Here is a 27124-nt window from a genome sequence, read left to right on the forward strand (position 1 = left end):
CACTTAACTGTAATATTTTGTCCCAAAAGGCAGCGGATTTTAATTTTTTTTCTTTTTAAATATTTATTTTTATTTACTTATTTGACTCTGCTGAGTCTTAGTTGTGGCACGTGGGATCTTTAGTTGCACCATATAAACTCTTAGTTGTGGCATAAGGGATCTAGTTCCCTGCCCAGAGATTGAACCATGGATCCTTATATTGGGAGCACAGAGTCTTAGCCCCTGGACCACCAGGGAAGTTCTGGTAGTGGATTTTTCATTTTCCTTAAATTCTTTTTCAAAGAATTGCCCCTTGATAGCTACTTTTCTGTCTGAAGAGATCCAGATTGATCAAAGGAGAGTGCCCTCAATCAGTCCTTGAGGTAGCCCCACACAGGTCACAATAGACAAACAAATTCTTTGAAAACAAAGTATACTCTGCTCCCTGTAGAACTAGGGTCAAGGGTCCAACCGTTGGAATGTGGGCTAGGGCATTCAAGATTGTTATTGACCCAAGACTGAAGAAGGGGGAAATAAAAATGCCTTAAGGTTTTTATACTGTTTTTAAGTCACCTTTATTTTGTTTCAGTATTTGCTTGGTTGACATAAAGCTTTCACCACTTTCCAGAGTTTTGGCAAATTTGACTCTGACAGTTTTTGCTCAATTGATGTAAGTTTCTGTGGATGGATGGGTTCTTAGAACTACCTCCTCCACATTTTTTCTTTTTTTTTTTGAAGAAAAATAGTGTTGTCATTGAAGAGGTGTATTTTTGCTTGTGCTTTCTGGTAATTTCTGTGGTTAGACTTGCTCTCTACTCCTGTAGTTTTTCTTTCTACTTCCTCCTATGTAACTTCTGCCCTGTCTTAACTGTTTTTCAGTTCGGTTCAGTCGCTCAGTCGTGTCCAATTCTTTGCGACCTCATGGACTGCAGTATGCCAGGCCTCCCTGTCCATCATCAACTCCCGGAGTTTACTCAAACTCTTGTTCATTGAGTTGGTGATGCCCTCCAGCCATGTCATCCTCTGTGGTCCCCTTCTCTTCCCACCTTCAATCTTTCCCAGCATCAGGGTCTTTTCAAATGAGTCAGTTCTTTGCATCAGGTGGCCCAAGTATTGGAGTTTCAGCTTCAGCATCAGTCCTTCCAAAGAACACCCAGGACTGATCTTTAGGATGGACTCGTTGGATCTCCTTGTAGTCCAAGGGACTCTCAAGAGCCTTCTCCAACACCACAGTTCAAAAGCATCCATTCTTTGGCACTCACCTTTCTTTAAAGTCTAATTCTCACATCCATACATGACCACTGTAAAAACCAAGCCTTGACTAGACGGACCCTTGTTGACAAAGTAATGTCTCTGCTTTTTAATATGCTGTCTAGGTTGGTCATAACTTTCCTTCCAAGAAGTATGCGTCTTTTAATTTCATGACTGTAGTCACCATCTGCAGTGATTTTGGAGCCCAGAAAAATAAAGTCTGCCACTGTTTCCACTGTTTCCCCATCTGTTTCCCATGACGTGATGGGACTGGATGCCATGATGTTTTCTGAATGTTGAGCTTTAAGCCAACTTTTTTGTTCTCTTCTTTCACTTTCATCAAGAGGCTTTTTAATTCTTCTTCACTTTCTGCCATAAGGGTGGTGTCATCTGCATATCTGAGGTTATTGATATTTCTCCTGGCAACCTTGATTCCAGCTTGTGCTTCATCCAGTCCAGCGTTTCTCATGATGTACTTTGCATATAAGTTAAATAAGCATGGTGACAATATACAGTCTTGACTTACTCCTTTTCCTATTTGGAACCAGTCTGTTGTTCCATGTCCAGTTCTAACTGTTACTTCCTGACCTGCATACAGATTTCTCAAGAGGTAGGTCAGGTGGTCTGGTATTCCCATCTCTTGAAGAATTTTCCACAGTTTGTGGTGATCCACACAGTCAGAGGCTTTGGCATAGTCAATAAAGCAGAAATAGATGTTTTTCTGGAACTCTCTTGCTTTTTCGATGATCTAGCAGATGTTGGCAATTTGATCTCTGGTTCCTCTGCCTTTTCTAAAACAAGCTTGAACATCTGGAAGTTTATGGTTCACATACTGCTGAAGCCTGGCTTGGAGAATTTTGAGCATTACTTGCTAGCGTGTGAGATGAGTGCAATTGTGCAATAGTTTGAGCATTCTTTTTCATTGCCTTTCTTTGGGATTGGAATGAAAACTGACCTTTTCCAGTCCTGTGGCCACTGCTGAGTTTTCCAAATTTGCTGGCATATTGAGTGCAGCACTTTCACAGCATCATCTTTTAGGAATTGAATTAGCTCAACTGGAATTCCATCACGTCCACTAGCTTTGTTTGTAGTGGTGCTTCCTAAGACCCACCTAACTTCACATTCCAGGATGTCTGGCTCTAGGTGAGTGATCACACCATCGTGATTATCTGGGTCTTTTTTGTACTGTTCTTCTGTGTGTTCTTGCCACCTCTTCTTAATATCTTCTGCTTCTGTTAGGTCCATACCATTTCTGTCCTTTATCGAGCCCATCTTTGCATGAAATGTTCCCTTGGTATCTCTGATTTTCTTGAAGAGATCTCTGGTCTTTCCCATTCTATTGTTTTCCTCTATTTCGTTGCATTGATCGCTGAGGAAGGCTTTCTTATCTCTCCTTGCTATTCTTTGGAACTCTGCACTCAAATGGGTGTATCTTTCCTTTTCTCCTTTGCCTCTTGCTTCTCTTCTTTTCACAGCTATTTGTAAGGCCTCCTCAGACAGCCATTTTGCTTTTTTGCATTTCTTTTCCCTGGGGATGGTCTTGATTTCTGTCTCCTGTACAATGTCATGAACCTCTGTCCATAGTTCATCAGGCACTCTGTCTATCAGATCTAGGCCCTTAAATCTATTTCTCACTTCCACTGTATGATCGTAAGGGATTTGATTTAGGTCATACCTGAATGATCTAGTGGTTTTCCCTACTTTCTTCAATTTAAGTATGAATTTGACAATAAAGAGTTCATGATCTGAGCCACAGTCCACTCCCGGTCTTGTTTTTAGTAGCTTTTATTAGTATTTGGATCCTTTGGATTATTCCTGTCTCTTCATGTAGCTTAAAATGAAGATTCCATTTTTAAATGTCTTACTTGTTTTGCTTTTTTATGTTATTTAGGATTTAAGCTGTTCCTTTACCCTCCAGAATTCCCTCTTGATGTTTGTAGTCAGCCCCTATTCCCACCTGATAACCCTGGTAATCATTAATATTTTTCCTGTTCTTATAACTTTGCCTTTTCTATAATGTCATATAATAAATGAAATCATATAGTGTGTAGCCTTTTGAGTTTGGCTTTTATGTAACATTTGAGATTTATCCACATTGTTTTGTGTTGTTAATAGTTTGTTCATTTTTGTTGCTAAGTCATTTTCTAATATATGAATGTACTTTGAAGGCTATTTGGGGTGTGTTCTGTTTTCAGTGATTATAAATAAAGCTGTTATAAATGTGTAATTTTCATATGAACATAAGTTTTTATTCCTTTAGATACTTAGGAGTGAAATTGCTGTGTCATAACTTTCTCAGAAACTGCTAATCTGTTGGTACTGTTTTTCAAAGTGGCTATATAATTTCACTCCGGCAGTGTATGAGCGTTCCAGTTCTTCTGCATTCTTACTGTCACTTGATATTGTTTGTACTTTGATTTTTGTCACTCTACTGTATGGATATGGTATCTCTGTTTTTGCATTTCCCTAATGACTAATGACCATCTCATGGGAAGAGTTGACTCATTGGAAAAGACTCTGATGCTGGGAGGGATTGGGGGCAGGAGGAGAAGGGGACGACAGAGGATGAGATGGCTGGATGGCATCACCGACTCGATGGATGTGAGTTTGAGTGAACTCCAGGAGATGGTGATGTACAGGGAGGCCTGGAGTGCTGCGATTCATGGGGTCGCAAAGAGTTAGACACGACTGAGCGACTGAACTGAACTGAATGACTAATGATGTTGAATATTTTTTCATGTTCTTATTCTCATGTATAGTTTCATTAGTAAAGTTTCTGTTAAAATCTTTTGCTACTTAAAAGTTGTATAAACTGAATTTTAATGATTTAAAATTCTTACATTCTGGCTATTCATCTTCTGTTCCATGTATTTTGCAGATATTTTCTCCCAGTATGTGGCTTGCCTTTTCATTCTCTTATCAGTGCCTTTCAAAGAGCAGTAGTTTTTTTTGAAAGCTTTTCTTTATTCTTTTTTGCCTGCACTGTGTGGCTTTCAGAATCCAGTTCCCCAATCAGGGATCAAACCTGGGTCCTTTGCAGTAAAAGTGTTGAGTCGTAGTCACTGGACTGCCAGGGAATTCCTGAGCAGTCAGTCAGTCAGTTCAGTCGGTCAGTTGTGTCTGACTCTTTGTGATCCCGTGGACTGCAGTTTGCCAGGCTTCTCTCACCATCCATCACCAACTCCCAGAGCTTGCTCAAACTCATGTCCATCGAGTTGGTGATGCCATGCAACCCTCTATTCCTCTGTCGTCCCCTTTTTTCATGAGTGGTAGTTCTTTTTTTTTTTCAGTATCTTTTTTTTCTTTTAAACTTTTTATTGGCGTATAGCTGATTAACAATATTGTGATTGTTTTAGGTGAACAGTGAAGGGGTCAACCATACATATCCATGTATCCGTTCTCTTCCAAACTCCCCTCCCATCCAGGCTGCCACATAACTTTGAGCAAAGTTCCCTGTGTTATACAGTAGGTTTTTGTTGGTTATTCATTTTAAATATAACAGTGTGTATCTATTGATCCCACACTCTGTAACTATCCCTTCCCTCATCCTTCCCCCGACAACTGTAAGTTTATTCTTATTAAGTCTGTGAGTCTCTTTCTGTTTTGTAAGTTTATTTGTATCATTTCTTTTTAGGTTCCACATATAAAGGATGTCATATGATATTTGTCCTCTGTCTAACTTATTTCATTCAGTATGACAATCCCTAGGTCCATCCGTGTTGCTGCAAATGACATTGTTTCATTCTTTTCAATGGCTGAGTAAGAATTATATATATGTACCACATCTTTTTTATCTATTCCCCTATTAGTGGACATTTAGGTTCCTTCTATGTCTTGGCTATTGTAATCAGTGCTGCAATGAACATTGGCGTGTATATATATTTTCGGATCATATTTTTCTCTGGATATATGCCCAGGAATGGATTGCAGGGTCATATGATAGCTCTGTTTTTAGTTTTTAAGCAACCTCCATACTGTTCTCCATAGTGGCTGTACCAGTTTACATTCCCACAAACAGTATAGGAGGGTTCCCTTCTCTCCATACCCTCTCCAGCCTTTATTGTTTGTGAATTTTTTGATGATAGCCTATCTGGCTGGTGTGACGTGATATCTCATTGTCACTTTGATTTGCATTTCTCTGATAATTCGTGATATTTGACATCTTCTCATGTGCCTCTTGGCCGTCTCTGTTTCTTCTTTGGAGAAATGTCAGTTTTGGTCTTCATGAGTGGTAGTTCTTAATAATTAAGTCCATTTTATCAGTTTTTTTTATTGTACTTTTGCATTTGTATCTAAATGTCACAAAGATTTCCTTCTATGCTTTCTTCTAGAATAGCATTAGAAATAGAATGAATCATATATGTAATAAATTTCTTTAGTGTCCACATTAAGAAATAGAAAAAATAAAAGGAACAGGTAAAATAAATTTAAATGTGTTTTATTCAAGCCAATTATTTTTTATAATTTTTTATAATTTCGTTTATTTATTTAGGCTGTGCTGGGTCTTTTTTGTTCCGTGGGCTTTTCTCTAGTTATGGGGAGCAGAAGCTACTCTCTCATTGAGGTGCATGAGCATCTCATTGCAGTGGCTTCTGTTGTGGGGCACGGGCTCTAGGGTGCATGGGCTTAAGTAGTTGCAGTTCCTAGGCTCTAGAGCACAGATTCAATAGTTGTGTTGTGTGGGCTTAGCTACTCTGCAGCACGTGGAATATTCTCCAACCAGAGATCTAACCCTGTCTCCTGTATTGGCAGGTGGACTTTTTAACCACAGAGCCACCAGGGAAGCCTTTAAGCCAATATACTTTAAATGATTATTTCAACATTTGTTCATTTAGAAAAATTATTAATGAGATACTTTCCATTTTAATCTTTATATTAAGTCCTTCACTGGTATGTATTTAACACATCTTAACTCAGTTGAACTACATTTCAAGGGCTCACCAGCCATATGTGTGTAGTAGCTACCATATCCAACAGCACAAATTTAGAGGCTTTGTAGTTTGGGGTTTTACTTTATGTCTGTTATTTATTTATTTATTTAGATATGTATGTATTTGTTTATTTTCCACTGTATTTGTTACTAATATAAAAAAAAGTTAAAATAATTCATTCTCAGTTCTCCAATGGCTCTTATTCTTCCCTTTTGCCCATACAACTCCGACCTCTTTCCTTAGGGCCAGTTCAAAACTAAATCTGTTCACTGCCATTTTCATGGACATCAGCGAATGCCACGGATGCAGGGAAAGAAGGTTGGGAGTGGGCAACAGTACTGTCTGCTGCTAAGTCACTTCCGTGTGTCCGACTCTGTGTGACCCCATAGATGGCAGCCCACCAGGCTCCCCTGTCCCTGGGATTCTCCAGGCAAGAACATTGGAGTGGGTTGCCATTTCCTTCTCCAATGTGTGAAAGTGAAGTTGCCCAGTCGTATCCGACCCTCAGCGACCCCATGGGTCGCAGCCTTCCAGGCTCCTCCGCCCATGGGGATTTTCCCAGGCAAGAATGCTGGAGTGGGGTGCCAACAGTACTGTCTAGGTTCTACCCAAAGATGGGCCAGGGGGAGATTCACAGAATTCAAGCAAAAGGGCTGGTGACCTCACAGATATGTAATCTTAAGTAAAATGGGCTGAAGAGGACATAAAAGAAAGACCCAGAGGGATGGTATGGGGAGGGAGGAGGGAGGAGGGTTCAGAATGGGGAACACATGTATACCTGTGGCGGATTCATTTTGATGTTTGGCAAAACTAATACAATTATATAAAGTTTAAAAATAAAATAAAATTAAAAAAAATATAAAAGAAAGAGAGTAATTCAAAGTGAAGTCGCTTAGTCGTGTCCGACTCTTCGCAACCCCATAGACTGTAGCCTACTAGGTTTTTCCGTCCATGGGATTTTCCAGGCAAGAATACTGGAGTAGGTTGCCATTTCCTTCTCCAGGAGATCTTCCCAACCCAGGGATTCTAACCTGGGTATCAAATGGGCCTACCCTGTGTCCTCTTCGACTTCCCTGGTGGCTCAGATGGTAAAGTGTCTCCCGCATTGTAGGCAGGCGCTTTACTGTCTGAGCCACCAGGAAGTCAAAGAGGACGCAGGGTAGGCCCATCTGATACTTAGAGGACATCTCTTGGGCCTATGTTGGACCCAAAGAAATTGGCACTGGAAGAATGGGGAGGACCAGAAAGGCAGTCTTGTGTAAAATTTCATAATTTTTCCATGTTGGGAGGTGGGGAAAGTCTAGACAGTACAGTGGCCTCACTCAATCGGGGAGAAAAGAGTACTATACTGTTGAAAGTGACAAAGATTATGTGAACACTGAGAAAGGCTATGAGGGGATGCACAGTTTCACAAAGTATACTGACCAGAGACCTTAGTAGTAGGGATCATGCTATTGGTGCAGAAGCTATAAAACTTAAAAACAGGAGGTATAGCCTTTCAGGGAGTATGACTACCAGTCATTCAAACTTGACCTGGGATTGGACCACCTGGTCGGTTTCACAGAGCAGCTGATACTATTGGGTGTAGGGGTTGTGACATACAAAGAACTTAAAAAACAAGCAGCTAGAAGAAGAGAACTACTCTACGCCTCTCAGGAATTAAGGGCAACCCTGGAGGCTGGGTGGACAGATGAATAAGAAACAGCACCAAAGAAGTTTCCTGTTCAGCAGTCATTGGCTAGGGGGAAGAGGATCCAGGAGGCAGTTGAACAGAGCAAAGATGGGGTCCTGAAAATGAGTCTCTGGAGGCTCGATCAGAAGTATGTACACTGCACACCAGTGATGAAACACAACTTTGGACCCCAAATGGGGGAGGTGGCCATGGGAGTCAGTGTCGCTGATTGGTTGTTGGAACAGCCCCACACTAGCCATCACAGGACCACAGGGAAGTATATGGCTGGTAGGTTACGGAGGGCTGTAGGAAGGCACAGTCTCACAGAGGAGGTCCATTGATGCCTGGGTGGTAGAAGACAAAGAGTTCAGTCCCCATATGAACAGTGGACTTTTTTGGCAAAGCGTCAGCAGACAGGGCAGTTGAATCATGTCTTTCATAACCTGGGGTCCATCCTTGGATAGGCAGGTATTCTAAGTAAGAGACCAGCTCGTGAGACTTTGAGGATTTCTCCGCTTTTTGTAAAAGCTTGCCTGGAGGGATCCCTGTGGCCTGGTCCAGGAAAAGGCAGTTCATCATTGGCCCCCTACCAGCTGTGACCACATGAGCCAGATCTGAGGCTTAACCCTTTTCCCTGCCCCAGGGAGGAGATGGGAGACTGAGCAATGGTGGAATCATCATGAAGAGCTGACTTGGAGTCACCAGGGTTTTCATTGCCATGACAGGAGGGCCTCGAAGGCGAGGTAGTCTGATGGGACTTGCAGCCCTCTCCAGGCTCCTCCTGCTCTGGCAGTGAGGGCTGCTGCTGCTGCTGCTTTCCTTTCAGCATTGTGGTACTGCAGTGGCAGTGGCTGCTAATATTTTGTCTGTTATTATTTTGAGTTAATTTTTGAATAAAGTGCGAAGTATGGATCAAAGTTCATTTTTTTAACACATGATTGTTCATCAGAAGCTGTTTAATAGAAGTTGTCCTGGGCCTATAGAGATGTAGTGATCATCCTGGGCTCCAATCAGCATTTAAACATACTTTATTACTTTATTGTCTTTTACTTCAGTGTAATGTTAAATTATATTGTAATGAACAATTTTCAGACCATCTGTGTAAAATGCTTAGAAGTGTTAGACATTTAGTGTCTTGGCTTTGTTCACATACCTGTTCAAACTTAAATTGCGCATTATGCTGTTTGTTTCTTTCAATGCTAATTAACCTCCATTCCCAAAATTCTATCTAAAATTCTTACTTTGTTTTCAGGCATGTACTGGCATTGAAAACATTGATGAAGCTATTACACTGCTTGAACAAAATAATTGGGACTTAGTGGTAAGTGCTTTTTTCTTTTTTCCAGCTTTATTGAGATATACTTGAGAAACAACGTTGTGTAGGTGTAAAGTGTACAGTGTGATGATTTGATGTACATATATATTGCAAACTGGTTACTATAGTAAGGTTAGTTAACACATTGCTCTTTTAGCAGCTTTCAACTATATAATACAGTATTGTTAACTATAGTTACCATGCTGTACAGTGGACCCCCAGAACTTATTCATGTCAAAACTGGAAGTTTGTAACCTTTTGACCACCTTTACCCATTCTCCACCCACACCTAGCAACTGTCACTTTATTCTGTTTTTATGATTTGGTTTTCTTTGTAGATTACACATATCAGTGAAATCATGCAGTATTTGTCTTTCACTGTCTGACTTATTTCAAGTGCTTTTTTCTTTATCTGGGCTTCTCTGGTGGCTAGGATGGTAAAGAATCTGCCTGCAATGCAGGAAACGGGGGTTTGATTCCTGGGTCAGGAAGATCCCCTGGAGTAGGAAATGGCAACCCACTCTAATATTCTTGCCTGGAGAATTCCTTGGACAGAGGAGCCTGGTGCGCTGTAGCCCATAGAGTTGCAAAGAGTTGAATACAACTGAGCAACTAACTGTTTATCTTGACAAAGAAATTTTATCAATTCTGGAATGTCTTTAGCATTACTTACAGGTGGTTTAGTATATCATACATGGTCCATCTATAATTGTAATCTGAGGACAATCTGAATGTCATATATTTAATATGAAGTTCATATTTAGTTCAGTATTAAATTATTATGAAATCTTAGGTAATTTCAATTATCTTTAAACTTCTCTTACTGTATATTAAGCTTCATTTTCCCCTGTAATATTGTGGTAGAGATGTTTGGAAGGAGAGGGAAGTCAGACTTGTTGAATGTCTGAATGTCTGAATAAGTCTACTTGATGTTTCTCCGCTTGGGGTGGAGGTAGGGGGCCTCACTGATGATTACTCTTTTCTAAAGCTATTAAAGAAGTGGCATTGTGCTGTGGCTTTCCTTATGAACTTCAGGCAGTTTATTATAGAAATGGTTTAGTTTTTTTTGTTGTTTTTTTTTTTTTGGAGAGGGGTTGGGCAGTAACTCAGAAGGCAAGGCCCAGCATAGCACTGCACATTGACAAAATTGTATTTTATTTACAATTGCAAAGCAAACTAAAAATAAATTGTACAGTAGTATAGGAACAGTGTTGGTTGTGTTGGGATGACACATATCTCTCAATGCCTTTGAAATCCTAAAGAAGTCTAAATTAGAATTTTGAAGAAATGTTAATTTTCAAAAGTCAAAACTGAAGGTAATAATAGAGCTGAGATTAGATACGTAGCTATGTTCAAGTCCATACATAGATTTATATAATCAACTTGATTATCTATGTGTTTTGTGTAGATTTACCACTATTAATTTATAAAGGATAAATTAATAATCACATTTAATTCCATCATTTAGAGATAGTTATTGTTTAACTTTTTTGTGTATGTTATTCCAGAATGTTTTATTTTAATTTTATGATTTAAATTTTTTTTTTAATGCAAATTAGAGTTTTCTACTTCTACCGTTTTGTAGTCTGAGTTTTTCACTGAATGGGCTATCATGAATGTCTTTCTGTTTGAGTAAATGTGACCATTCATCATTCTCTCTAATGTTTAATGTTTGGCTGGTGCTTTATGGTGTAGTTTTAGCCGAGTAATTTGACCAATCAGTCTTATGCTGTTAGATAGAATTTCTGTGATATTTTGGAATTAAATATGTTATAGGATATTCTTGTACATTCATCCTTGCACATTCATCCTTGTGTATTTAACCTACTGTTTTCCTGGAAGACAGTGAATAAATTCAATTAATAATTTGAATTTCTGGGTCAAATTATATACATATTTTTAGGCTTTTGGATAATTATAGTTATACTACCTTCCAGATTGGTTGCGCTAATTTAAATTTTTACTGACTTACATACATTTTTAGGATTGCCTGTTTCATTATCTTATTTTTTCATGTTTTAGCACTTGTCAAAGTTTATAAATATTCTTATGGCCTGACTTCAAAACTGTGCTTTCACCACTGTGATTCTCTTAACAAAGCATGATAGAGGTGACATATTCCTGGTTTCTATGTGGTGGAAGGGGGAAAGGACAGTAGCTTATTTGAAATAATACCACCAGGTTTCTTGTCTTGAAACTTCTTTTGCAATAGCAAGAACATTGCTTTATTTAGTATGTATATTTTTAGAGTATCTCTTGGAGAGGCTGATGCAAATTACTGGTTAAGGTTAAAAATCTCACCAAGCCACTCATGCATGGTACTGGAGTAAAGGGAGGTTGTATATTGGGACTAATGGACTACAGGTCTTTGAAGTAAGAATTACCATTTTGGGGAAATGGCTATAAGTTCTTTCCTTGTCTGCTTCATATTGGTCTGTTTCATTAGTTTTGAAGGTTAAATTCTTACTGAGTCTGGATTTTTTTCTCAACCCAATAATCTAGAATATTGCAAGAGGAGAATTTTCCCAGGTAGTTAAATAATTGAATGGTACAGGTATTCTCCATCTGTGAGTTAAAATTTGGCAAAATATTAAAATAGCATTTGGGCTAAAAACACTGATGCTATCTTTCTGCAGAAATGCAGTCTCATTCTTTGTTGGGCCCAAACATCCTTTGTTGGGCTATCTTTCACAGTTTTAAACTGGCTTGTTTTTGTTTTTTAAATATTTGTCTTTGCTGGCTTTTCTTTGCACATAATCCACTTGTATTCACAGTAAACGATTGCTATGCTGTGTAACTATTTTACTCAAGTTCTCATTTACTTTGTTTTTATGTAGAACTCACTTTACATTGTGGTTTTTAAAAAGCAAAGCAAGTATTTTGAATAATCCATTACTAGTTCAAACTTTCTTTAGGATGATGAAACTTTTTATGTGGTGGTTTATATATTTTGTCTGTGCATTATATTTTGTGTTTTTAAATTATGATTATCACTGCTTTGTATTTTATGGGCCTTGTGGAAGAGTTTGCATAGTTTAAGTTTTTAACTTAGGACATGTTTGTATTTCAGATTTGCTAAATGTATCGGTAAGACATCTCCAGTGTTTTTGTGCATATTTTACTAGAGATGTGGAAAGGAATGTAAGTTAGGCATCATGGTCTGGAATTGTAATGAAATTTAAAAAGTCCAGTAACAGAAAACTCATTCTGTTGGTACTGAATGCTTACAGTTTACCCAGATTTATGCTCAATACAATGGAAGCTTAAAAACATGTTAACACTATATGGTGTCTGAAGTGTACTGAGAAATTGATAAGACAGGTGATCTTTTATACATGCATATTATACTCAGAAATGGGTATAACTTCCTGAAAAAGTAATGATTGCAAATATTGTTGCCATTTTATAGATTTAGACATACAAATAAAAAGGAACTTTATTTGAAAGCCCAGTCCTAGCAACTTTAATTATTAGTCACTTTCTCTGATCCTGTACATTATTTTCATTATGTAGCTATCCACAGAACAGTGCTTCCAAACCCAATGTTTTTTTTTTTTTTTTTTTTAATTTTATTTTATTTTTAAACTTTACATAACTGTATTAGTTTTGCCAAATATCAAAATGAATCCGCCACAGGTATACATGTGTTCCCCATCCCGAACCCCCCTCCCTCCTCCCTCCCCATTCCATCCCTCTGGGTCGTCCCAGTGCACCAGCCAAACCCAATGTTTTAAGTGGCCTACAATTGACTGCTTATTTGGGGGGCAACTGCAAGTTGGCTTATATATGCTAAATTCTGAAAACAAAATAACATCAACTTTAATAATATTGGTAAGCATCTTGAGATACTAATCTACTTGATGTGAATCCTGTAGTATTACTCCCCGTATTTCTGTCTACCTCAGACTTAGATTTTTCACATTGTCTTGCATTTTTAGTTGAGATTAATGTCATTGCAGTGATTCCTTCTTTGCAGACAAGTATTTTCAATGTACATCTAGAAAGCTGAATACCTAAAGAAGAATTATTAGCAATGAATTAGAATCTTTTACCAAAGGATTGCCTTCTTACATGGAAGCATGCTGCATGATCACTATATATTATAAATTATAAATCTGGGCTCCAGTATTGACCCACTGCTCATATTCTGTTTTCAGTATAGAAGATTTTGGGCCAATGGAGAATAGTAGTCAGTGCAGCTTGTGCTTATTTTGAGTAATAAAAATATGAGGCAGCTAACTATCATGGTAAACCCATTGCATTCATCTTGAATCAAGGGCCCTGACTTTCAAACTTCTTGTTACAATTTTATTCAGTATGGCCTAGGCCAAGTTACTTCTCTCTGAATGTCATATAAAATTAAGGAATTTGGACTAGTTTATACTCAAGATCTCTGAAACATTAAATACTTATGAAGAATATTTATGTCTTAATTTCTAATAATATTCTATAAAACAGTCAATTATGAATTATAGTACAAGTAAATATTTTAGTGGAACTTTATAAGTTTGAAACACTTGTGTGTATTATTTTGATTAGTCCTTTTAACAGCTTTTTGACATAGATAATGGACAAGATGCTGTGCTAGTTGTTTCATGGAAGGTCTGTACATATGAAACTCCTTCAGTAAATTAATATTTCCACTGAGCTCTAGGAGATCCAGGGGAAGCTATTTGATGTATACTTAATAAACTAATGCTAAGTGAAATAAAGTACAAGTAAACATTAACCTAGCCATACTTCATTTTAAGTACTCCATGCTCTTTGGAAATAATTTTTGAACTTTGTACTCAGTTTCTGCTCTAATTTGCTGCCTGTACTGACGTAGCTGCTTTGTTGAAGAAAGGCTCTATTCAGAGTGCTTGTATTTATCTTTAACTACATGTCCCAACTTACGGCAAAAGTGAAACAAATCAGCGGGTCCAATTTTGGATCATTACTGAATTTCTAGTCTTCAAAAATAATTTTGTATTAATAGAAGTTTATAGTAAAGACAGTAAATCTAAAGAGTCAAACCCAAGGAAAATTATGCACATAATCTGTCTCATTTTGAGATTCATTGAGGTGCTTTGAGACATTTCCATTCCACCAATTTTCACTTTTGAAGAAATGTGTTTTAATAATTATCCTGAAATGCGATAGAACTATTTCTTCTTCTACATTACTCAAGATGTGGCTGTAGAGTTCCTCGAATGTGCATTGCTTTGCTACTTTATACAGTGTTATGAACACCTGCAGTTTTATGAATGAACTAGTCTAACCAGTGACATAATGAGTCTCTGTCATCGTCAGAAAGCAGCCAAGCATTGAGTGCTGGGCTTCATCAATGGCCATTAGACACTGGCTTATATTTGCACAGATCTTTGCTGTGACAGAAGAGATTTTACTGTGAAGAAGTACCTCGTCATATCAGTTTCTCCTCCTTTGCTGTAGCCTTCTTTGTTTCCCTTGTTTTATGGGACTATAAGCCCTTTAAAATTCTACAGAAGTTTTCAGTTTCTCACTTTGTGATTTGACCATCATCCACCCACCTTTACCTTCTCTTCTTTTATTGAGGGTTGGCTTTGTGCTAGGTATCATGTCAAGTGATTTACGTACATTATTGCATTTAATCTTCCCAGCAGGTAGATATTATCTTTAAGGTGGGTAGGTAGATATTATCTTTATTTTATAGATGAGAAACTGAGGCCCAGTGCTTTAAGTAAATTGTTCATGCTCACTCAGCTAATAACGGGTAAAACTGTGGTTTTGAACTTGGGTTTCCCCTTTAAAGTTTTAATAGCTTTAATATTGTAGTTTTAAGGTTACTAGATTTTCTGTAGTGTGTTAATCTTTTCTGAACTACACTTTTCTTTCTGTCACAGCTTATTTCATGTTGTCAAATGAAAGAGCTTTTGCTATAGTTACATAATGATAATTTAAATATGTTTATGCTCTGATTTCAAATAGGTTTTAATATTCTGGAGGAAAGGAATTATGTTTCTTATTAATTTTGTTTTAGCACATGGTAGTTGCTTACTAAAATATTTGACTGATATTATTGGTGGTGGACAGGGAGGCCTGGCGTGCTGTGATTCATGGGGTTGCAAAGAGTTGGACACAACTGAGCGACTGATCTGATCTGATTGTTAGCATACTTATTTTTAAGTCTATTTTCCATTTCCATTATTTGGATATTGGAAAAGTCTTTGCTATTCAGACATGTGATTCTTATTGCTGTCAGTCTTCCTTATCTGGCAAACAAGATTTGAGGAAAGAGGGAGGCCCAGTTACATAAGGTATAGATTGGACTGATTTCATTATCTCATGAATAAAATTTAGATGGTTTCTACCTATTGTGGCTTTTTGAGAAATATTATTCACAAATAAATCCTTTTCTTTGCAAGTTTTTTTCTTGGCATCTCAAAAATAATTTTTTCTCTCCTATTTATTTTTGGTTGTACCATTCTACTGTAAAGGAAGCTCTAATGAAACCTATTTGAAGTTTTTCACAGTTCTGCCTCTCAGGAGAAAACTAAGTGTGATAAAAGATCACTTCTAATTAATGTATAATTAAGTGGGTATGAAAGAATTGTTTTCTGCCTTTCAAAGGAAAACTTGAGTTTTTACAAACATGAAATTCTCAGTTTACAAAACTTACAGTTAATGGTTCACGTTATTAAATCAAAACTGTTTGAGGTCCACGTTTTACCCCAGACTGCAACTTAGCTTTCTGCTTATTTCTTTATTGGCTTTTGCTTCATATGTTACTTTTCCTTTGAATGTAATCTAGTTCTAGAACTACTCTATTACATAAGCCAGACATCTCCTGTTTTATAAAACCCATGATAGATAAAAGTTCAGAGGGTTTAAGACTTGGTGAGAGTGCAATATGTTAATCACCCAGCAGGAAATGATATGCCCATTGTTAAGTGCAATTTGGAAATGTGGCTTAATATTTATTGATTTCTAGTATTACTTATCTAACCTGTGATTTAGAGCACAGGTGTAGAAGAAAGCTGAGTGCTGAAGAATTGATGCTTTTGAACTGTGGGGTTGGAGAAGACTCTTGAGAGTCCCTTGGACTGCAAGGACATCCAACCAGTCCATTCTGAAGGAGATCAGCTCTGGGATTTCTTTGGAAGGACTGATGCTAAAGCTGAAACTCCAGTACTTTGGCCACCTCATGCGAAGAGTTGACTCATTGGAAAAAACTCTAATGCTGGGAGGGATTGGGGGCAGGAGGAGAAGGGGATGACAGAGGATGAGATGGCTGGATGGCATCACCGACTCGATGGACGTGAGTTTGAATGAACTCCGGGAGTTGGTGATGGACAGGGAGGCCTGGCGTGCTGCGATTCATGGGGTCACAAAGAGTCAGACACTACTGAGCAACTGAACTGAACTGAACTGATACTCTTCAAATAGAGCATGTAGTAAGGAGTCCCCTTACTGCTGTGAAATTAAGCCAAAGGCTATGACTTAAACATTTATAAGAAAATAAAAATGTACATGGTTTTGTTCTTAAAGTTGTTCAGTTCAGTTAGATGTAGTTTGATCTTGATATTTTACAAAGCTTGCTAACTTACAAGTTAACTTCATTTGAAAAATGGGTATATTTTCAACTGATTGCCTTGATATTATATTTAATTTATTTCTATTACTGGAAGTGGTTTAAACAAAATATCATTGCAGCAAAATAAGTGGTTTAGTGGTTACACCTGTAAATGTGATGACTTGCTGTTCTTTCTGCTGGTTTCAAGGATTAGCTGACATAAATCAGTGTGTGCTTGGAAAGAAAAAGTAATATGATATTTTAAATTCCTATCTTTAGAACTTTGTATTTATACTGACAATTTTTAAATAAATTGGTACTTAATGGCAGTATAGTTTCTTAAAAAGTTTAGTTGTATTTCTGTCTTTAAGTAAAATCGTGCTTAAAATGTTCACATAAAAACATTTATAGTTCTTTCCTATGTATCCTGTGGTTCTCATTTTCTTCATTCCCTCTTACTTATTTTTCTTATTAAACATTTTTTTTTCGAGGTGAGAATGCTTAAGATCTACTCGCAACAATTTCATTCTCTTTTAATAATCTATTTTTGGCTTTTGTTGTTTGGTTTAGGTTTTAACTTGATATTTTAGTAATTTTTAAATTGTATTTTTTGGGGTCCTCATTAATGCTTCTTTCTCTTGTGGGTAGATTTCTCTCAAACACAGACGACTTGTATGTTTTAAAAAAAATCATAGCCAAGCTTAAACTCTCTCCATAGTAAACAGTGATAAACATAGTTTCATAGTTCCTCAGATATTAAGGTACTGTAAGACTGACTATTCTGTGTGTTAGTTAGTCACAGGTTCTATCCCTGAATTGGGAAGATCCCCTGGAGAAGGAAATGGCAACCCATTCCAGTATTCTTGCCTGTGAAATCACATGGTCAGAGGAGCCTGGAGGTCACAGTCCATGGAGTTGCAAAAGAGTGGGACATGACTTAGAAACTAAACAATTTCATTATGAATGAGTTTCCATAACTCTGGAGCATGTATAACAACGTGTGTAGGGCATGAGAACATCTGAAAATGCTAGGGACTTACAGAAGAGTTGCAGAATAGTGCAGTGTTCTTTATACCCTTCATCAGACTTCTAATGTTAACATCTTACATAAACACAATACAATTGGTATAGTACTGTATTTTGGTACTGTTATACTGTTGATAAAATACTGTTAACTGAACAACAGCCTTTATTTGAATATCACTAGGTACTCTCTTAATGTACTTTTTTTGGTTCAGTATTAGATCTAAATTCCACAATGCATTTAGATTTCTTGTCTTTCTAGCCCTTTCTAGTCTGTGATATTTTTTTCTTTTTTTTTTTTAAATTTATTTATTATTTTTTTTTAATTTAATTTTTTTGTGTGTGTGTGATCTTTTTTTCATGACCATGACACTTTTGGAGACCATGACATTTCAGATATCATGCAATATATTGCTAAGTTTACAGCTGTATGATGTTTCTCATGATAGACTGAGTTTATACATTCTTGGCAAGAATACCACAGATGTAATTTTGTGCCTTTCTCAGTGCAACAGGAGGTGCATGATGTTAATGTGTCTTATTATTGATGGTGTTAATTTTGGCACTTGGTTAAGATGATGTCTCCTAGGTTTCTTCACCTTTGTAATTAGTCAATATCTTGTGAGGAGATACATTGAGACAATACAAATACCTTGTTTTTCACTGAACTTTTGCCCACTAATTTTTTCTCTTCTGTTGATTTATTGTAATCTCTCTTCTGAAATTGTTTTTTAGTAGTTGTTCTAAGTTTTAAAATACAATCTTTAAGCCACCAAAATCTACATTTAAATAATAAGATATTGCTTCATATGTAGTGTGATGATCCTATACCACTGTATTTCCAATTCTTCTCACCTATTTTTTTCTACTGTTGTTCTCATATAGTTTTGGGCTTCCCTTGTGGCTCAGCTGGTTAAGTCTGCCTGCAATGCGGAAGACCTGGGTTTGATCCCTGGATTGGGAAGATCCCCTGGAGGAGGGAAAGGCTACCCACTCCAGTAGTTTGGCCTGGAGAATTCCATGGACTGTATAGTCCATAGGGGTCACAAGAGTCGGACATGACGAGCAACTTTCACTTTCTCATATATTTTAGTTTTGCATATGCTATAACACATAATATGTTGCTACTGTTTTTCTTCAGATAATTATCTTTTAGAGCAATAAAATATAAAGAAAAATAATAAAATTTTAATTGTATTTGTTTTATTTCTTTCGGTAGGTTTAAGTTTTTATCTGGTATCATACTTCTGCCTGAACTACTTCCTTTATTGTAGTGTGGGTTTGCTGGCAATACATTCTCATAAGTTTTTTTTAGTCTGAGAAAGTCTTTGTTTTGTCTCCAGCTTTGAAAGATTCTTTCAGTGGGTATGGAATTCTGGACTGAAAGTTTTTATTTTTTTCCTTACCCTCTACCTTTTTAAAGATGCCATGCTGTTATCTTCTAGTTTGCTTGGTCTCTGGAGAAAAGTCCATTGCTATTTTTTATAGTTGTTCCTTTGTATGTAATGTCTTTTTCCTCTCCTGCGGCTGTCAAGATTTTCTTTTTGTTTTTCATCAGTTTGACTATGATCTATCCAAGGGTGTGTGTGTGTGTGTGTGTGTGCGCGTATGCATGTGTGTGTGTGTGTATGTGTGTGTTTGTGTGTGTGTATATGTGTTTGTGTGTGTTTGTGTGTGTAGCGTTTGTAATCCAGCTTGATGTTCTTAGATCTGTGACTTTGAAAATTTCTTTTTCTTTTTGAGACTAAATTCATGTAACATAAAGTATATAGTTGAGTGGTATATGGTGTATTCACAGTGTTGTGCAACCACCAGCTCTCTTTAGTTGGTTTTGAAAATTCTTGGTTATTATGTTTTCCTGCTCTTTTCTTTCCCCTCTTCTCCTTCTGTGTTGCATATATTAAATAGTGCAGTTTGGTGTTCTACACATCTTTAATGCTCTGTTCTGTTTTTCCCTATCTTTTTTTTTTTTTCTATATGTTTCAGTTTGAGTAGTTTCTCTAGACCTGTCTCCAAGTTCATTGATTCTTTCTTTGTGTCAATTTTACTGATAAACTTGTTGAAGAAATTATTCATCTGTTACTGTGTTATTGTTTTTTAAATTTCTAACATAACCTCTTCTAACTCTCTCCCTTTTTAACCCCCCCAAATATTTTTTCATGTGATCTTATATGTTGTCCATTTTTCCCATTAAAGCCTTTAATATTTTGATCATAGGCATTTAAATTCCCAGTCAATTTTAGTATCCTATCTAAGTAGGTTTCTTATGATTGCTTGTCACTTGCAAATATGCTTTACATGGCCTTTTGGTATGCTTTGCAATTTTTGTCAAAAGCTGGACATTTTATGTAGGATAGTAGTTGTTCAGTTGCTCAGTCTTGTCCAGCTTTTCATGACACCATGGACTGCAGCACACCAGGCTTCCTTGTCTTTCACCATCTCCCAGAGCTTGCTGAAACTCATGTCCATCGAGTCAGTGATGCCATCCAACCATCTCATCCTCTGTCGTCCCCTTCTCCTCCTGCCTTCAATCTTGTCCAGCATCAGGGTCTTTTCCAGCAAGTCAGTTCTTCACATCGAGTGGCCAAAGTATTGGAGCTTCAGCTTCAGCATCAGTCCTTCCAGTGAATATTTAGGATTGATTTCCTTTAGAATTGACTGGTTGGATCTCCTTGCAGTCAAAGGGACTCTCAGGAGTCTTCTCCAAGACTCCGATCACAGTTCAAAAGCATCAGTTTTTTGATACTCAGCCTTCCTTATTGTTTAGCTCTCACATCTGTACGTAACTGCTTGAAAAAACCATACGTACGTACTACTCGAAAAACCATAGCTTTGACTATAAGGACCTTTGTCAGCAAAGTGGTGTCTCTGCTTTTTAGTATAGTACATTGTCTAGATTTGTCATAGCTTTTCTTCAAGGAGCAAGTGTCTTTTAATTTCATGGCTGCAGTTACCATCTGCAGTGATTTTCCCCATCTATTTGCTATGAAGTGATTGAACGGGATGCTATGATCTTAGTTTTTTGAATGCTTAGTTTTAAGCCAGTGTTTTCACTCTCCTCTTTCACTTTCCTCAAGAGGCTTTTTAGTTCTTCACTTTATGCCATAGAATAGTGTCATCTGCATATCTGAGGTTATTGATATGTGTTCTGGCAACCTTGATTCCAGCTTGTGCTTCATCCAGCCCAGCATTTTGCGTGATGTACTATGCATAGAGTTAAATAAGCAGGGTAACACTATATAGCCTTGACGTATTCCTTTCACAATTTTGAACCAGTCCATTGTACCATGTCTGGTTCTAACTGTTGCTCCTTGACTTGCGTACAGCTTTCTCAGTAGGCAGGTGGTATTCCCGTCTGTTGAAGAATTTTCCACACTTGGTTGTGATCCACATAGTCAAAGGCTTTAGCATAGTCAATGAAACAGAAGTAGGTATTTTTCTGGAATTCTCTTGCTTTTTATATGATCCACTGGATGTTGGCAATTTGATCTCTGGTTCCTCTGCCTTTTCTAAATCTAGCTTGAACATCTGAAAGTTCTCAGTTCACATACTTTTGAAATCTAGCTTGGAGAATTTTGAGCATTACTTTGCTAGCATGTGAAATGAGTGCGGTTGTGCGGTAGTTTAAACATTCTTTAACACTGCCTTTCTTTGGGATTGAAATGAAAGCTGACCTTTTCCAGTCCTTTGGCCACTCCTGAGTTTTCCCAGTGTGCTGGCATATTGAGTGCAGCACTTTCACAGCATCATCTTTTAGGATTTGAAACAGCTCAACTGTAAATCCATCACCTCCTTTAGCTTTGTTCATAGTGATGCTTCCTAAGGCCCACTTGATTTCGCCCTTCAGGATGTCTGGCTCTAGGTGAGTGATCACACCATCGTGGTGTGATCTTTTTTGTATAGTTGTTGTGTGTATTCTTGCCCCTTGTTCTTAATCACTTCTTTTTCTGTTAGGTCTGTACCGTTTCTGTCCATTATTGTGCCCATCTTTTCATGAAATATTCCTTTGGTATCCCTAATTTTCTTGAAGAGATCTCTAGTCTTTCCCATTCTGTTGTTTTCCTCTGTTTTTTTACATTAATCACTTAGGAACATATTTGTTTTTTTAATCTCTTCTTGCTGTTCTTTGCATCTCTACATTCAGATGGGTATATCTTTTCTTTTCTCCTTTGCCTTTTGCTTTTCTTCTTTGCTCAGCTATTTGTAAGGCCTCCTCAGACAACCATTTGTCCTTTTGCATTTCTTTTCTTGAGGGTGGTTTTGATCACCACCTCCTGTATAATGTTACAAAACTCGATCCATAGTTCTTCAGGCACTCTGTCTATTAGATCTAATCCCTTGAATCTATTTGTCACTTCCACTGTATAATTGTAAGGGATTTGATTTAGGTCATACCTGATTGGTCTAGTGGTTTTCCTTACCGTCTTCCATTTAAGTCTGAGTTTGGCAATAAGGAGTACATGATGTGAGCCACAGTCAGCTCCTGGGCTTGTTTTTGCTGATTGTATGTAGTTTCTCAGTCTTTGACTGCAAATAATATAATCAATCTGATTCGATATTGACCATCTGGTGATGTCCATGTGTATAGTCGATTCTCGTGTTGTTGGAAGAGAGAGTTTGTTATGACCAGTGCGTTCTCTTGGCAAAACTGTTAGCCTTAGCCTTGCCTCATTTGTATTTCAAGGCCAAACTTGCCTGTTACTCCAGGTATCTCTTGACTGCCTACTTTTGCATTCCAGTCCCCTGTGATAAAAGGACATCTGTTTTTGGTGTTAGTTCCAGAAGGTCTATAGGTCATCATAGAACCAGTCAACTTCAGCTTCTTTGGCATTTAGTGGTTGGGGCATAGGCTTGGATTTCTATAATGCTGAATGGTTTGCCTCGAAAACAAATAGAGATCATTCTGTTTTGAGATTGCAGCTGAGTACTGCATTTTGGACTCGTGTTGACCATAAGGGCTACTTAATTACTTCTAAGGGATTCTTGCCCACAGGAGTAGATATAATGGTCATCTGAATCAAATTCATCCTTTCTGGTCCATTTTAGTTTACTGATTCCTAAAATGTTGATGTTTACTCTTGCCATGTCCTGTTTGAACATTCCAATTTGCCTTGATTCATGGACCTAACACTCCTAACTTCCTATGCAAAATTATTCTTTACAACATCAGTCTTTACTTTCATGACCAGACACATCCATAACTGGGTGTTGTTTTCGCTTTGGCTTAGCCTCTTCATACCTTCTGGAGCTATTTCTCTGCTCTTCTCCAGTAGCATATTGAGCACCTGCCAACCTGGGGAGTTAATCTTTCAAAGTCATACCTTTTGCCTTTTCATACTGTTCATGGGGTTCTCAAGGCAAGAATACTGAAGTGGTTTGGCATTCCCTTCTCCAGTGGACCATGTTTTGTCAGAACATTCCACCATGGCCCATCCATCTTGGGTGGCCCCTACATGGCATTGTTCATAGTTTCATTGAGGCTGTGGTCCATGTGATCAGTTTGGTTAGTTTTCTGTGATTGTGGTTTTCATTCTTTCTGCCCTCTAATGGATGAAGATAAGAGGCTTTTGCAAGCTTCCTGATAAGAGGAACTGGCTGTGGCGAAAACTGGGTCTTGCTCTGGTTGGTGAGGCCATGTCAGTAAGTCTTTAATCCAATTTTCTGCTGATGAGTGGAGCTGTGTTCCCTCCCTGTAGTTTGGCCTGAGGCCAAACTGTAGTAGGGGTTGGTGGTAATGGCGACCTCCTTCAAAAGGACTTAGGCCAGCATGCTGCAGCTCCCAGGACTGTTGTAGTCAGTGCCACTGACCCCGCAGCAGGCCACTGTCAACCCCCACCTCCACCGGAGATTCCATGACACTCACAGGCAAGTCTGGCTCAGTCTCTTGTGGCGTCACTGCTCCTTTCTCCTGGGTCCTGGTGTGGGTTTTGTTGTGCCTAAACAAGGGTCTGTTTTCCCAGTCCTCTGGTCGTTCTGTAATCAAATCCCACTGGCCTTCAAAGTCAGGTTCCCTGGGATTTCTCAGTCCCTTTGCCAGTTCACCAGGTTGTGAAATCTGTTGCAGGTCCTAGAACTTTTGAAGCAGTGTGAAAACTTCTTTGGTATAATTGTTCTCCAGTTTGTGGGTCGTCTGCTCAGGGTCTCTATAGTTTGACTAATGGCGACTTTCTTCAAAAAGACTTAGGCCAACACGCCATGGCTCCCAGGACTGCTGTAGTCAGTGCCACTGACCCCATGGCAGGCCACTACTGACCCATGTGTACACAGGAGACCCTCAAACACTCAAAGGGAGGTCTGGGTCAGTCTCTTGTGGAGGTCACTGCTCCTTTCCCTGAGTTCTGGTGCACACAAGGTTTTGTTTGTGCCTGCTGAGTATGAAGTTTGATTCTAAACTTGATTATGCCCCTCCTACCATTTTGTTGGGACTTTTCCTTTGCACTTGGACATGGGGTATCTTTTTTTGGTGGGATCCAACATTCTCCTGTTAATGGTTGTTGCGCAACTAGTTGAGATTTTGGTGTTCTCACAGGAGAAGATGAGCACATGTCCTTCTACTCTGCCATCTTAACTTATTGCTAGATGGAGACTAAGGTAAATCTTGGGTTAGCCGCAAAGTTCTTTTGGGATGTCATGGAAGAACCCAAACAAAGTTAATGGCCAGCCCAGTATTTTATGTCTGGAAATTGACATGCCTTTCTTTATGCTAAGACTTTAGTGCAGGTGTTTGAGTTGATCTGATTTTGATTTGGGTTGCGCTTGAGACTCATTTCTGCAATGGCTTTTGCTCAGTATACCAAGGCCTTCAAATTCTTCTCCTGTGGACTTACCTGGTGGTCCAGTGGCTAAAACTCTTGTGCTGCCATTGCAGTGGACCCAGGTTCGACCCCTGATAAGGAAACTAGATCTCACAGGATGCAGCAAAGATTGAAGATACTGTGTTCTTCAACTAATCTGGTGTGGCCAAATAAATAAATATTAAAAAAAAAAAAAAAAAAAAAAAACTTCTCCTGATACATAGTGTTTAGGGTGTCAGCTGATTTGGTAGAGATTATTTTTTTGGGCTATGCAGCTTGTGGGATCTTAGTTCCCAAACAGGGATTAAATCCAGTCCCTCAGCAGTGAGAGTGTGGAGTCCTAACCACTAAGTCCCCCAGAGAATTCTGAGATTTTTTTTTTTTAATGTTCACTTTGCCCTTAATTTTTTTTTTTTTTTTTTTTATCTGAGCTGTGCTTCAGTTCAGTTCAGTTGCTTAGTTGTGTCCAACTCTTTGCGACCCCATGAACTGCAGCATTCCAGGCCTCCCTGTCTATCACCAACTCCTGGAGTTTACCTAAACTCATGTCCATTGAGTCAGTGATGCCATCCAGCCATCTCATCCTCTGTCATCCCCTTCTTCTCCTGTCCTCAATCCTTTGCAACATCAGGGTCTTTTCAAATGAGTCAGCTCCTCGCATCGGGTGGCCAAAATATTGGAGTTTCAGCTTCAACATCAGTCCTTCCAATGAACACCCAGGACTGATCTCCTTTAGGATGGACTGGTTGGATCTCCTTGCAGTCCAAAGGACTCTCAAGAGTCTTCTCCAACACCACAGTTCAAAAGCATCAATTCTTTGGCGCTCAGCTTTCTTTGTAGTCCAACTCTCATATCCATACATGACTACTGGTAAAACCATAGCCTTGACTAGACGGACCTTTGTTGACAAAGTGAAGTGTCTGCTTTTTAATATGCTGTCTAGGTTGGTCATAACTTTCCTTCCAAGGAGTAAGCGTCTTTTAATTTCATGGCTGCCATCACCATCTGCAGTGATTTTGGAGCCCCCAAAAATAAAGTCAGCCACTGTTTCCACTGTCCCCACATCTATTTATCATGAAGTGATGGGACCAGATGCCATGATCTTAGTTTTCTGAATGTTGAGCTTTAAGCCAACTTTTTCACTCTCTTCTTTCACTTTCATCAAGAGGCTCTTTAGTTCTTCACTTTCTGCCATAAGGGTGGTGTCATCTGCACATCTGCGTTATTGATGTTTCTCTTGGCAGTCTTGATTCCAGCTTGTGCTTCATCCAGCCCAGCGTTTCTTGTGATGTACTCTGCATAGAAGTTAAATAAGCAGGGTGACAATATACAGCCTTGACATACTCCTTTTCCTATTTGGAACCAGTCTGTTGTTCCATGTCCAGTTCTAACTGTTGTTTCCTGACCTGCATACAAATTTCTCAAGAGGCAGATCAGGTGGTCTGGTATTCCCATCTCTTGAAGAATTTTCCACAGTTTATTGTGATCCACACAGGTAAAGGCTTTGGCATAGTCAATAAAGCAGAAATAGATGTTTTTCTGGAACTCTCTTGCTTTTTCGATGATCCAGCAGATGTTGGCAATTTGATCTCTGGTTCCTCTGCCTTTTCTGAAACCAGCTTGGACATCTGGAAGTTCACAGTTCACGTATTGCTGAAGCCTGGCTTGGAGAATTTTGAGCATCACTTTACTAGCACATGAGATGAGTACAATTGTGTGGTTATTTGAGCATTCTTTGGCATTGCCCTTCTTTGGGATTGGAATGAGAACTGACCTTTTCCAGTCCTGTGGCCAATATTGAGTGCAGCAGTTTCACAGCATCATCTTTTAGAGAGGGTGTATCTCTTGCAAGTTGCCTGTTACTCTGCTAGCCATCTGACTATGGGAACTGGAAGGGCATTCTCTGTTTTTGATAATATTTCAGGCTTCTGCAGACATTGAGTCCCTGGGCCTTGGATTTGTTGCCTTTGCAAAGCTCATGTCTCTCTCCAGATATAGTTGTGAGCCCAGCATGTTTTCCTGCTCCTCTTCCTGGGGAGAGGATTTTTTCCCTTTTCTACTTGGATATCACAAGTGCACCAAGATGACAATGGTTGTTGCCCTTCTCCTCTCAGATTAAGACTTTTGTTTTGTGAAGGAGATGCCAGAGTCCTGGTAGAGTTTTGTGCCCCTCTCATAGTGTCCTCTTTCTTTATTCTGCACCATAATAGAGTTCCTTAGGACTTTGCCATTTATTTATTTATTTTTTCCTCCTCTTTTTTTTTTTTTTTCTTTTTCCCTTTCTCTGAGCACTTTGTGGTGTTGATGGAGTAAAAACCTGCAGGAACTTGCAGACCCCTTCCCTATACTTACTTGTCTTAACTTTCTCAGCAGTACATTGGTAGCCTCTACCAATTAGTCAGTCATCCTAGTGTAACTTTTACTTTAGTAAGCCGGTGCTCGCATTTTGTCTGTCTCTGACAGGGTTAACCTGTCTTAGATTTTGGGCCAATTTTTTGCCTTGTGATCTTACTTTCTGATGGCTTTCAGATAAGTCATGTACCTGTGCTCTTACTCTTTCCATTATAAAGCTGGAAAGAAAGAAAAGAAGGTGAAGTCACTCAGTCGTGTCCGACTTTTTTGCAA

General features: G+C 38.5%; 1 protein-coding gene across 4 annotated transcripts in view; it reads left to right on the forward strand.

Annotated features, from left to right (window-relative positions):
* The window catches only part of FAF1 (Fas associated factor 1), a 513649-nt gene that overhangs the window by 54760 nt on the left and 431765 nt on the right, over positions 1 to 27124 (forward strand). For all 4 annotated transcript variants that reach the window (XM_044945026.2, XM_044945027.2, XM_025289476.2 and 1 more), the window contains one exon: positions 9086 to 9154. Coding sequence is in view for 2 of the 4 variants with exons in the window: in XM_025289476.2 (XP_025145261.2) it covers positions 9086 to 9154 (69 nt within the window). In the remaining 2 variants the exon portion in view is untranslated. The remainder of the gene's footprint in view (positions 1 to 9085; positions 9155 to 27124) is intronic.

This window comes from Bubalus bubalis, chromosome 6, assembly GCF_019923935.1.
Source record: "Bubalus bubalis isolate 160015118507 breed Murrah chromosome 6, NDDB_SH_1, whole genome shotgun sequence".
In the NCBI taxonomy this organism is placed as follows: Eukaryota; Metazoa; Chordata; class Mammalia; order Artiodactyla; family Bovidae; genus Bubalus; species Bubalus bubalis.